Source organism: Pinus tabuliformis, chromosome 3_1 (assembly GCF_031772625.1).
Source record: "Pinus tabuliformis cultivar Carrire ecotype Pingquan chromosome 3_1, CPIR1, whole genome shotgun sequence".
In the NCBI taxonomy this organism is placed as follows: domain Eukaryota; kingdom Viridiplantae; phylum Streptophyta; class Pinopsida; order Pinales; family Pinaceae; genus Pinus; species Pinus tabuliformis.
The window spans coordinates 99182233-99194708 of NC_142301.1; the positions used below are offsets into that span (position 1 = coordinate 99182233).

The 12476-nt window shown below is 36.7% G+C and overlaps 1 protein-coding gene across 1 annotated transcript; it reads left to right on the top strand.

Moving 5' to 3' along the window:
- The first annotated feature begins 491 nt into the window (after positions 1-491).
- LOC149185959 (uncharacterized) lies at positions 492-4994 on the top strand. Its single transcript, XM_089409189.1, has 3 exons — positions 492-1363; positions 1755-1881; positions 3417-4994. The coding sequence occupies exons 1-3, from the start codon at positions 492-494 to the stop codon at positions 4992-4994; spliced, it is 2577 nt and encodes an 858-aa protein (XP_089265315.1).
- Positions 4995-12476: the final 7482 nt, after the last annotated feature.

Genomic DNA, 12476 nt, shown 5'->3' on the forward strand with positions numbered 1-12476 from the left:
CAAACTCAACCTTCTATATGTTCAAGGAATATGTGTATGTTCTACAAGTACAGCACGATGTATTTTGCAATGTAGATCATACATCCCAAAAATGGGATTTCCGAAAAAGGCCTTTGGCTTCGTTTTGTTTGTATGTATCATATCCTAGTTGGGTCCCATTCTCATTTTAGGGTTTTCATGACATCGTAACGGCACCTTGGCATGAGAAGTCGAGGAGTCACTGTCAGCAGAGAATATGGACCGTTGGATGCCATGAGAGATCAACGGCCAAAGGAACGAGAGAGTGGAAGCGAAATGTCCAGGAAAATGAATGTGCATTGACATCAAAATGGACAGAAATCCAAATCCATGGAGTCTGCTCATTTCCATGCTCAAATTCAGCGTCCTCTTGTTCACAAATTCTACCCAAAGTACACGAAATCTCATTTTTCTCAGGCTGTCACGAGCATAGCCAGTCTTCCTTAGATTATTGGTGTGCACTCATTTGACTAATGTCTGCTCATGTTCTCACTTCACAATGTCTTGTGCCTCAATTTCCACACAGCAAATCCGATATTGCTGCCTTAACAGAATGTCCATGTCCTGGCATGGAGGCCACACATCAATATTCAACATTCAATACAAATACAAATGAAGGATCAGCAGATGATGAGATTTTCAGTGCAGGCGAATCGGCAACAACATGCCCCACACAAACTCAAACTCAAACTCGCTGCTGCGTCCAAGGTTCGAGCCTGAGCACAACCAGGAGAGTGGCCCTCAAAGGCCCCAGAAGGGGACTGATTAAAACTGCAGGATCAGGTGGAAGAATCATGCCTTACCAGCTTGCAGCAGACAGGTTTGCAGCCCATAGGCTCTTCTTTTCCAGCAATAACAAGACCCCAAGTTCAGAGCAGCAGGTGGGATTTTATTCCAAGCATGACCTGCTCTTGCCAAACATCAACAATTCTGCAGAAATCCAAGGCCTCCAATCAACAACAAAAGCATTCAGCAACATGCAGGAGCCATTGAAGGACATGAAGAGTGATTTGGGCAGTGTATTCATTGCAGGGCACAGTAGTACTCAAAATGAATTGGGTTTCAATGACCATCATGCCATTTTAACTCCGGCACTCAAGTCTCAGATCCTGGATTACCAGCTTGAACAGAATCAAAAGCATCTGCAACATCATGCATCCTCCACTTTGGGTAGTTTAATTAACATATCTGCTAATTGCTTAAATCAAGAATCCTCCTGCATTACTAGTGGCATCCAGGCCCAAAGCCGAGGAAATGTTCAGGGCAGGCGCATTGTCAAGCGATCTTCCAAGGCTCAGAAGAGGCCCAATGTAATCAAGGGCCAATGGACAGCCGAGGAAGATAGGTAAGTATAAACTCCAGCTGTTTAATTTCTGCAATTTTTTGGATAATGTTTCCTTATTATTAAACTATCATTTGGTACCTGGCTAGTCACAAATGACATTGTTTGTGAGGAATTTCAGTGCCAGGCTTTCATGTGGCTTTCATTGAATTTTTTTTAAAGCAACTTTTAGATATTAATGAGAAGAACTTGGAAAAAAATTTGTATTTACGAAATTAATTTGTTTGACATTTCAGGCCAACACTCCACTCATCTATCATTAATGGCTTAAAAACTTTTTCTCAAAATATCAGTAATGGGATTTCACTAACTTAAGTCATCTCTTAACTAATTTCTGCAAAATTCTCTAACAATATAGAAGAACAGAGTCACTCAGAAATTAAAGATATTGCAGGTTGGTGGCAAAGCTTGTAGAAGAATATGGAGTACGAAAATGGTCTCAGATTGCACAGAAACTCGATGGTCGCGTGGGCAAGCAGTGCAGAGAACGGTGGCACAACCATTTGCGACCCAATATCAAGGTTTCCCCATCTTACTCAAAATTAAACATGCTAGCAGGCCTCTGTAAAAACAAAGTGCAAATTTCAATATTTAAATCAAAATTCGATCTATGTTTACTCAGAGAAATAACTTTATATTTACATGCAAGTTCTGTTTTTTTATTTCATTGGAATAAATATTTGTGTTAGAATTTGATTAAGTTATGTTTTTATTTATAAATTTTTTTATTAGAATTAGATAATGTTTGATTACACATATTATATTATTAAATACATCTTTAATAGTTTTTAAAGATTACATCTCTCTTACTTTACCTTTCATATTTTCTACCTGTAAAGTCTCCGCTTTTTTCTGATTACATGTTACCCATATCACAACCAAAAATTGCATTACATAAGTATTTCAATATTCCCTTAATTTCAATGCTACATTGACTTCACTTTTGACAATTTTTATACCTTTAAAAGTTTTCTCTCCTTTCTAAATACATCTCAGAATTATCATAAACAAAATGATTACATCTGGTTTATTTCACCTTTAATGGTTTCCATACCTTTGAAGTCTCCTCTCTTTTCTGATTAAATTTTACCAATATCACAGCAAAAATCTGCATTAGATAAGTCTTTCCAGATTCTCCGGACTTTAGAGTCTCCTTTTTAGAAACAGCCAACAAATTTGACAATCCATAGCCTGGTTTTAAATGGTTGAAAATCTGCATTAGGCAAGTCTTTTCAGATTCTCCAGACCTTAGAGTGTCCTTCTCAGAAACAGCCTACAAATATCACAATCAATAGCCTGGTTTTAGATGGGTTGTTCACAATTCTTTACACAGTCAACTCAGTAAATTGCGCATTTCAATCCCATCAATGTCTTTAAGAAATTAAAAATTCCGAATGGTTGTTAAAGGGCCTGAATCTGTCTCATCTTTAATGTTCAGTAATGATTGTTAATTTGACTGTTACATTTACTTTGAGTTCTACTGTTTCAAAGTCTGATCTCCTTCTAAATACAGCTGACTAATATTACAAACAAAATCCTGGTTTAGATAATTTTTCTTTAACTTATTTTAATTGCAAATTCTAAAAATATTTTGGAATTGGAAGTCAATTTTGGTTTAGATCATTTTTGTTGAATTTATCTTAATTGCAAGTTCTAAGAATATTTTGGAATCCGAGGTCAAACAATTAACCTAACTGTTATTCTTTAGATTCCAAAATATTTCTGAAATCTATTATGTTACCAAGCTGCAACAGTTAAAATCTCTTTACCATAATCAGATTATCACAATCACAAACAAGCGCCTGGGTTTAGACGATTTTTTCCCAATTCTTCAAATACTTGGTGAATTGCGTTGTCCAATGCATCAATGTCATTAATAAATTGAAACTCTCCCATCCTCGTTAGAAAGGCCTAATTCTGTCTCTACTTTAATGTCCAGTCATGGGTGTCTTAATTTAAATGTTGCATCCACTTCACTGATAAATAGCAGAATGGTGGTCAAAGATTGCAGAGTTGTGGGTATTAATGCTAGAGTTATACATGCATTATATTGCAGCGAGATGTGTGGACAGCAGAGGAAGAGCAAATGCTAGTCAAAGCGCATGCAGAGCTCGGCAACAAATGGGCCGAAATAGCAAAGCGTCTGCCAGGAAGAACAGAGAATGCTATTAAAAATCACTGGAATGCCACTAAGCGAAGGCAAACTGCTCGGAGGAGAACAAGGAGAACTCTGGATGGCAGTTCCGCAGATGGCAGTCATCAGAAACCAACGATTTTACAGGACTACATCAAGAGCCTCAACTTGATAACAGAGGAAACCAAGAAGGAATTAGCAACAGAGATTATAACTTCGAGGAATAACCAAGCTGAAGAAAGAGAAGCCCATCAACTGGCAATACCAATATCTGATGCCCTGTCATCTTCAGAAGTGGACGAGCTGTTATACAGAACTGCAAATTCTTCTCGCAATCAAGAAGATTCCGATGGATTGGCAGTCTTACAAGTCGCTCATTGCACCATCTTATCTTCTTCGAAGCAAAATTGCAGTAATAATTTCAGTGAAAGTTGTGAAAGTGGAACAAGATGGAATGAGACTCTGTGGCGATGGGAAAAAATACATAAAACTAATTATGTTAATGGTCATCCCTGCGACCAGCTGGGGAAAGCTAATTCATGGGGTATTGATCAAAACAGCATTAAGGTACGGCCATCGTTTGTTATGAATTCATCTCAGCTCATTGATTCGCAGCAAGTAAAACTGGAAGAAAACGATTTGTTAAAGTTTGATAGTTCCTCAGTTCTTATTCCTTCAGATAATGATGAATCTAACAGTCTGCAGAGCCTCCATAGCAATATGACTTTGCCCCCACTTTTAGAGCAAGAGAATATCAATGATAGTGCAGCAGGAAACTGCACTGATACAGCAACAATGGAGGTCATAGAAGACATAACTAATTCTCCTCAGAAACCTGCTGAAAATCCAGCAGAAAAGTGCCCAATTAATGATAATTTTGAACAGGGAACAGAAGTAGATGGACAAGGAGGGGGAGGAATGTTTCCATTGGATATTGAGTGCTATGGCATTCTGCATCCATCCTCAAATAATGGAAACTCAAGTTTATCAATGGGTCCATGTACTACAGGAGAGTGCATGGAATTTGATTTGGATTCCAGCCAGATGTTCTCTCTGTGTGAATTTGATCTGTGTTATACTGTGGACAGTGAGAGCAATCAGAAACAAGGGAATGCTGATGTTAACCTTGAACAGCAGCATTGTGATTCAGCTGAGGTAGAGCAATTAATTCATTCTGACTTCAATCTCTCTTTTCTATTGGAAGGCATCCCTGCAGATACAAATACAAACAGTGGGGATGGGGATATTGTAATGAGTGGTAACAATCAGCTTAACCTGGATAAGTGGCTGCAAGAATCCAATCCCCAATTGGATTTTGAAGTGAAAAAGGAGATTGACCTCATAGAGATGGTTACAGGATCCAAGCATACCAAATCCATATCTCCAACTAATGATACTTACATTAAGGACTCTAACACTGAAATTGAGGAATTACAATTTACAAGTAACTCTATGGAATGGCAGAGCAGAATCCAGCCTACTGATCATCTTCAGGATTGACCATGAAGAACTCCTGACCGTTTCTTGACTGGTAAATTGAATTTGACATTCCTTGAAACTGACAACACCGATGTTGAAGGATGGATGGATCATACTCTGTGGTAGCCTGCAACAATTGTAATTGTGCAGACTTGACTTCTGTTGATCGGATTCCTTGCTGACTTCTCATCTGTTCGGGAAGATTTGGCATTCAGGAAATCATTTAAGCTTTTTAGACTTTTGACTGTGGGTATGTCCTCTTTGACTGCCTAATTTGTATGCAAATTTATGAAAGTTTATTTCAAAATTTCACTAATATTATATACATGACTCTGATCTATATATCTGAATCTGTGATAAGGCCTGGGAACGTTCAATAATGGCGAAGTCAAGTGCCCTAAACGCGTCTTCAGAATTTAAAATTTAACAGTAATGTTAAGTGATAAAATTTCTCTGTATCAAAAGATTTAGGCAACCATTCTAACCCTGAATTAATTCAATTCCTGTCACATCACTTCCATACGTTTGGCTATAGATACATGCATGTACTAACCTGCGAATACAAGATTCATTGATTCATAATCGTAGATATTTGGCTTCAAATGTCATGTTTCCACCCAAAAAGATGAAATGGGATTCAAACGCTTAGATTTTGTTCTAATGAAAACAGCTTTTATTAAATATCATTATAAATTGAAGAGTTGTGATAGGTACCCATTTGTGGAAAAAAATGTATTCCGGAACCTGCGGAATTTATTTTATTTAGACAAGTTAGTGGAATTTTATTTTAAAACCTGTGATCAAATTATTAATTCCTATTTTACTCATAAAATAATTTATAATTATAATGAAGATTATATTTTATTATTCCATTGAATATTGTGATGTAAAGTTTCCTTATATTTTATTATGACATCAGTTATTGTGATATACCGTTTGTTTTATATGAATCGTTAGGTTTTAAAAGGGTAATTAAATACGAAAGGTTTTTTTATAATGAGGGTAAATTTATTTTAATTTTAGATTTATTAAGGATGAAATTTCTGGTATAACCAAAGAAAATTTTAGGAGATTAGTAGGTTAATTTTCTATACTTTTTTCCAAAAAAAAATTATTTTTTAAAAATCAACACTATTTCAAATAATTAGAAATTTGAATATTTTCATAAAAGAGTCACCAAACATTTTATAACTTGCATATTAATCACCAATGTTATATAGAGACTATTTAAAATAATTAGAAATTTGAATATTTTTACAAAAGAGTCACCAAACATTTTACAATTTGCATAGTAAGGACTAGTAAGATAGTCAAGGTTTCTAAACTTTAAGATAAATTTCCATCTTTAAAAATTTTCTTGGTGTAAACCTGGAAGAATATGAAGAAAATTCTGCGCCTCCAGAAATTTAATCACTTTGGGTGCTTGAAACCATAAAACGATCATGATGGTCATTTTGTAAGTTAGACTACTCCTATATATATATATATATATATAAAACTTTTGTTTTTTATTTTATTTTTATTTTTTTGTAATTTGACAAAGTCAAAATATTTAGATAGCATAACAATAACATAAATATTACAATATCTCTTCCATACTAATATTTTATTATTGCATTGGATATTTTGATGTAAAGCTTGTTTTATAATTTATAGTTTCACTGGTTTAAAGTTTATTTTTATATGAATTGTTTATTTTATTTTATTTATAACTTTTAGAAAGCTTTAAAAATCTAATTAAATATGAGATGTTTTTAATATGTAATTTGGCAATAAAAGTTTTTAATAGTTGGCATCTCGAATGTAACATAGAATGGGTAGTCATTCCCCTTCATTTGATTTTGGTGGTAACAAAATTGTAGTCTATTTGACCAATGAATAATGCATAGCTTAAGCTACAACCCTCAACCACCTTTGGCACTCCCTTCTTGATTCTCCTCTTAAAAAGAAATGCTTGGATTTGGCCTCAAATGACATTTCTTCCCCAGAGGGGGTGACTGATTAGCAACAGGTGGGGGGATGCATTGTTGTCATCCCACCATGCATTCAAGGGTGAGGATATGACAATGTGTCAATCCCGTGCTCATTATAATGCATTCACTCCACATAGACAGGAGTCTATGACACTTAATGGTTATATGATGGTGGTTGCAATGGGTTTTAGTACATAGTGAATGTTTGAGCTCAAGTGGAGACTCATCATTTCCATGGTACGAGTTTATGGTTGTCTACGACCATCAAATGATTCAATCTCAATAGCCCTTCCCATCCTTCATTATCATTTCAAGCCAAGGCAAACATTCAAGTTGTAAGGTGATGGCATCTAGCACGAGGGATGACTGCATTCACATATCCAAGGTGAATTCAAAGGCAAATTATGGTTCCTCATGCCTCTGATTTGCTCCATCTTACTCGCTCTTTGACAAGTGATTTACATGGCTTTCTATTTATAAGTATTGATTTCAAACTTTTCTCTCCTAAGTCTTCCCTATTCCTTAGCATGTCTTATGGACCCTCTAGTGATCCCTATAGAAGTACACCACTAAATTTAGAAATATGGCCAGAATGTTTGGTATCTCCTCAAAGAACCTAGACGTACTCCTCAAGTATCTAGGGGGTCTACACAACCATCTGTAGAAGCAAGTGAAGTTGTTCAAACCTAGACCAGTGAAAGAGGCATATGTATTGTTGAGAAGTGTAGCAAGAAAGGCTCAATTTGACTAGCCTTGGTTAAATTGAGTAAATTCGAAATTTCCACATCAGCAGATAACTTGGAGGTAGTTCATTAAGGTGACATGGCTCTTGTCACTCAGTTAGTTCATTAAATTCGAGTTAGTGGGCTTGGAGTTCAGTTTGCATGTGTTGATTGCTAATTTGTAGCAATCTATTTCAGTTATTTCTAGTTGTACTCAATTAAACTAGTTCTAATAGTTAATAGAACTAGTTGGAGGTTAGTTGTGCAGTGGGACAACAATCTAACTCAAAGATCATCCAATTAACTAATCAATCAACCAAAAATAGCTCATGCATGCAAGGAATTTGAATTGCTCAGTTGTGGTGGAGATTCCAAGGCAGTGTAACATCAGTTGTAGACTAGTTTTGAGTGTACATGTGTTGCGTGCAATCATTGATCAATCCTTGGGAAGTGAGGAATCGATTTGGAGGAAATTCCTAAATAACAGGGGCTAGTTTCCTCAGGAATTGCACAAGGAAATAGGAGGTTGGTTGAGGCGTAAAGTGGCTAAGAGTTAGCTTGAAGTTCTTAGTCAATAGAGAGAACAATTATTCTTTTGCAGGTTGAGCTCAGAGTTGGAGCTAGCAATTGTAATAGATTCTCTATTCATCTAATTAATGCAAGCATGCTTAAGGGGTTTTTACCAGTTGGTTTCCCCTAGATAAATATGTGTACTTATGTATGTGATTGATGCATGTTTGTGAATGTTGTTCTAAATTGTGAATTAATTCTCGCAAAGTAGTAGAGTAGAATTATATCTCTTGATTTATATTAAATTTCTTGAGCAGTTGCAATTCTATCACCATATTTCTATATAGTATCAGAGCAAGATTCACATTAGAACAAGAATTTTGAAGTTGTTCCTCAAGAGGTTCGAATTTGCAGCTTCAGTGTAGTAGGATTTCCTCAGAGTTGGCAGAATGACCTTCAATGGACTGAGATTAGAGTATGCCTTGGAAGGCAGCTCAAATTTCATTTCTTGGAAGGATTGCATGGAGGCAGTGCTTAATGAAAATGTATTGTTGGATTATCTCAAGACAAACATTCCAAAACCAGGATCAATTGGTGCCCAAAACCTAGCCCAATGGAAGAAAGATGTAGCCAATGCGAGAAGAATAATTCTAGAGGGAGTGAGACACCCTGTGATCTCGAGTCTCCATGGGAAAGAAACTCCTTTCGCAATGTGGAAGACATTGACTAAGTTATTCAAGAATAGCAATGACCATAGAAAATTGACCCTAGAATACAAACTTCGAAACATTAAGATGTAGAAGAATGATATTATTCTGCAACATCTCTCCAGATTTACACAAGTTCGAGATGAGCTCAAAGGGGTTGGTGTAAATGTTGCAGAAGATGACCTAGTGAGCCTACCTCTTTTAGGCCTTCTAAAATCCCGGCACATCTACCAGTACTCTATGAACTGAATTGGGAAGGGTTGTGGTCTTATTTGGTACAAGAAGAAATCAGGAGAGATACCGAAGATGGAGTAACATCCATAGAAGAGGAAGAGGAATTTGCTCTAGTTGGAAAAGGATTGAAGGCCAAGGGAAATAATTCCCAAGGTGAGGTTGAATCTAGCCAAGGGGGCAAGAAGAAAGACTTGTCGAAAATAAAATGCTTCAATTCTCATGAATTCAGGCACTATGCTACAAAGTGTCCACACAAAAGGTCTAGTAAGAAGGAGCCTACAATAGGAGCAGCAGATGAATCATTGGCTTCACAATTCAAGTTAGACTTCACCCTGATTGCATGCATGGTCAGCACTATGATGGGGAGTGTGTGGTACTTGGACTCAGATGCCTCATTCCACATGATAGGGTGTAGAGAGTTTTTCAGTGACCTGAAGGAGAAATATTTCCAGATGCATATTGAATTTGAAGACGATGAAAGGTACAATGTTATCAGGATTGGTACAGTAACATTTAAGAGGGAGTCAAGATCCCCTCTTCGCCTCAAATATGTTATGTTTGTACTAGGCCTGAAGAAGAATGTCATCTTTATAGCAATTTTGGAAGACCGTGGGATGTAATCTTCAGTAAAGGGAGAGCCTTTCTGAGACACATAAGTATCGAGCAGGTGAAGCAGATACGTGTTCGATTCAGGAACATGTATAAACTTGAGGTGGGAGAATGTGCAGCCTTGAGGAGCAAGGTAGAGATTAGAGATGTAGTGGTTGAGAGGGAGCATGATAGACCTCTCAAAATGGAGCCTCAGCCAGTTGGCAGTTGGGCTGACCAACAGGATGATGATGATGAGGATCAGTCAAAGACCTCTAGTAGAAGGAGAGTTCAAGCTAAGTGGGAAGCAAGAGCAATTTCAGTTATACCTCTAGGAGTGAGGTGGGGTGATGTAGAGCCCTAGTCTCGAAGTTGCAAAGATTTGGGCAGGGTCCATAGAAGAGCAGTAGTAATTACAATATACTTTCCTCATGGATCATTACCTTGCTACAGGAGCCCATAGTATTCAGTAGCATGAGGATTAGTGTCAGTAAGATATTGAGGAGTGCATAGGAGTGTTGACAGCAAAGTCAACAATAGCACAATTTTCCCAGTAGACAGTAGTAGACAGACTTTTTTTTATGATTCTCAGTTGTAGTTGTTGTAGCAACAACAACAACAATGAGAGGTAGTGCTATATTACATTCCATAGGTGTTGGATATGGATGGTAGAAAATTCCTTTCTTGCTAAGAGGGAGTATTTAGAAGTGTAGCAAAAAAGGCTCAATTTGACTTAGCCCTGGTCAAATTGAGTAAATTCGAAGTTTCCACATCAACAGACAATTTGGAGATAGTTAATTGAGGTGACATGGCTCTTGTCACTCAGTTAGCTCAGTAAACTTGAGTTAGTGGGCTAGGATTTCCATTTGCATGTGTTGATTGCTAATTTGTAGCAATCTAGTTTGGTTATTTCTAGTTGTACTCAGTTAAACTAGTTTTAACAATAAAAAGAACTAGTTGGAGGTCAGTTGTGCAGTGGGACAGCGGTCTAACTCAGAGATCATGTAGTTAATTGATCAATCAACCAAAAATAGCTCATGCATGCAAGGAATTCGAATTTATCAGTTGTGTTGGAGATTCCAAGGCAGTGTAACATTAGTTGTAGACTAGTTTTGAGTGTACAGGTGTTTCTTGCAATCAGTGATCAATCCTTGGGAATTGCGTAATTAATTTGGACGGAATTCCTAAATAACAGGAGCTAATTTTCTCAGGAATTGTGCAAGAAAATAGGAGGATGGTTGAGGCATAAAGTGGCTAAGTGTTGGCCAAAAGTTCTCAATCAATAGAGAGAACAATTATTCTTTTGCAAGTTGAGCTCAGAGTTGGATCTAGCAATCGTAATAGATTCTCTATTCATCTAATTAATGCAAGCAGGATTAAGGGTTTTTTACCAGTTGGTTTCCCCTAGATAAATATGTGTACTTGTGTATGTGATTGATGCATGTTTGTGAATGTTGTTCTAAATTGTGAATTAATATCCGCAAAGTAGTAGAGTAGAATTATGTCTCTTGATTTAGATTAAATTTCTTGAGCAGTTGCAATTCTATCACCATATTAGTTGCAGTGGGTTTTAGTACAAAGTTAATGTCTAAGCTCAAGTGGAGATTCATCATATCCATGGTACAAGTTTATGGTTGTCTACGACCATCAAATGATTTAATATTAGTTTCTCTTCCCATGTTTCATTATCATTTCAAGCCGAGGCAAGCATTCAAGTTGTAAGATGATAACATCTAGCACGAGGGTTGAATGCATTCACATATCCAAGGTGAATTCAAAGGAAAATTATGGTTCCTCATGGATTTGATTTGCTCCATCTTAATCACTCTCTGACAAGTTATTTACATGGATTTCTATTTATATTTCTTGATTTCAATCTTTTCTCTCATAAGTCTTCCCTATTCCTTGGCATGTCTTATGGACCCTCTAGTGATCCCTATAGAAGTACACCACTAAATTTAGAAATATGGCTAGAATGTTGGCTATCTCCTCAAAGAACCTAGACGTACTCCTCAAGTATCTAGGGGATCTACATAGCCATTTGTAGAAGCAAGTGAAGTTGTTCAAACCTAGATCAGTGGAAGAGGCATATGTACAGGCACAGTATAAAGAGAACATAGGATAAAAGAAAGGGAAATAAAGTGGGTCAAAGTAGAAGGAGAACCAGGAAGGTTCCAAGGAGGGGAAGAAGTGGAAAGGGGGACAAGACACTAGCCACAATACACCAATGTAAAGATCCCATCAACCTTTGTAACATCCATAATCATATAAAGAAGAAGTGTTGGAAGTTGCATCCAGGACTCAACTCGAAAAACAAAAAGAAAGATTCTAAAAAGAAAAATACCATGGCCACGTATTTAAGTAATCAGGTGGAAAGCAGTTCGAATGTGGATAAGAACATTGTATGTACATCAATGAAAAGGGGGTGAATTTCAGTAGCCTTTGGTAATAAGATGAGAACGAAATAACCAAACTCTTCCATATAAAGATATAGGTTAAGAAAACAAAATGTGATGCTTTGTTTGACTCAGAAACATATGTGAATCTCATTGTAGTAGAGTTGGTCAAAAAATTGGGATTGGAAGTTCATGATAATCCAAGCCCATATCCATTGGGATGGGTAAATAAAAATGTGGAAATAAAGGTAACCAAATAGTGCAAAATCAGATTTTCTATTAGCGTTGATTTTATTGATGAAGTAGCACTACATGTAGTTCACATTGTTGCATGTGGAGTGGTTTTTACAAGTCCCTATATGTACATGTGGGA

Coding starts and splice junctions, on each gene's coding strand:
- LOC149185959 (XM_089409189.1), top strand. CDS start 492: ATGTCTGCTCATGTTCTCACTTCACAATGTCTTGTGCCTCAATTTCCA. Junction 1,364..1,754: donor TGGACAGCCGAGGAAGATAG/GTAAGTATAAAC, acceptor AAGATATTGCAG/GTTGGTGGCAAAGCTTGTAG. Junction 1,882..3,416: donor ATTTGCGACCCAATATCAAG/GTTTCCCCATCT, acceptor ATTATATTGCAG/CGAGATGTGTGGACAGCAGA.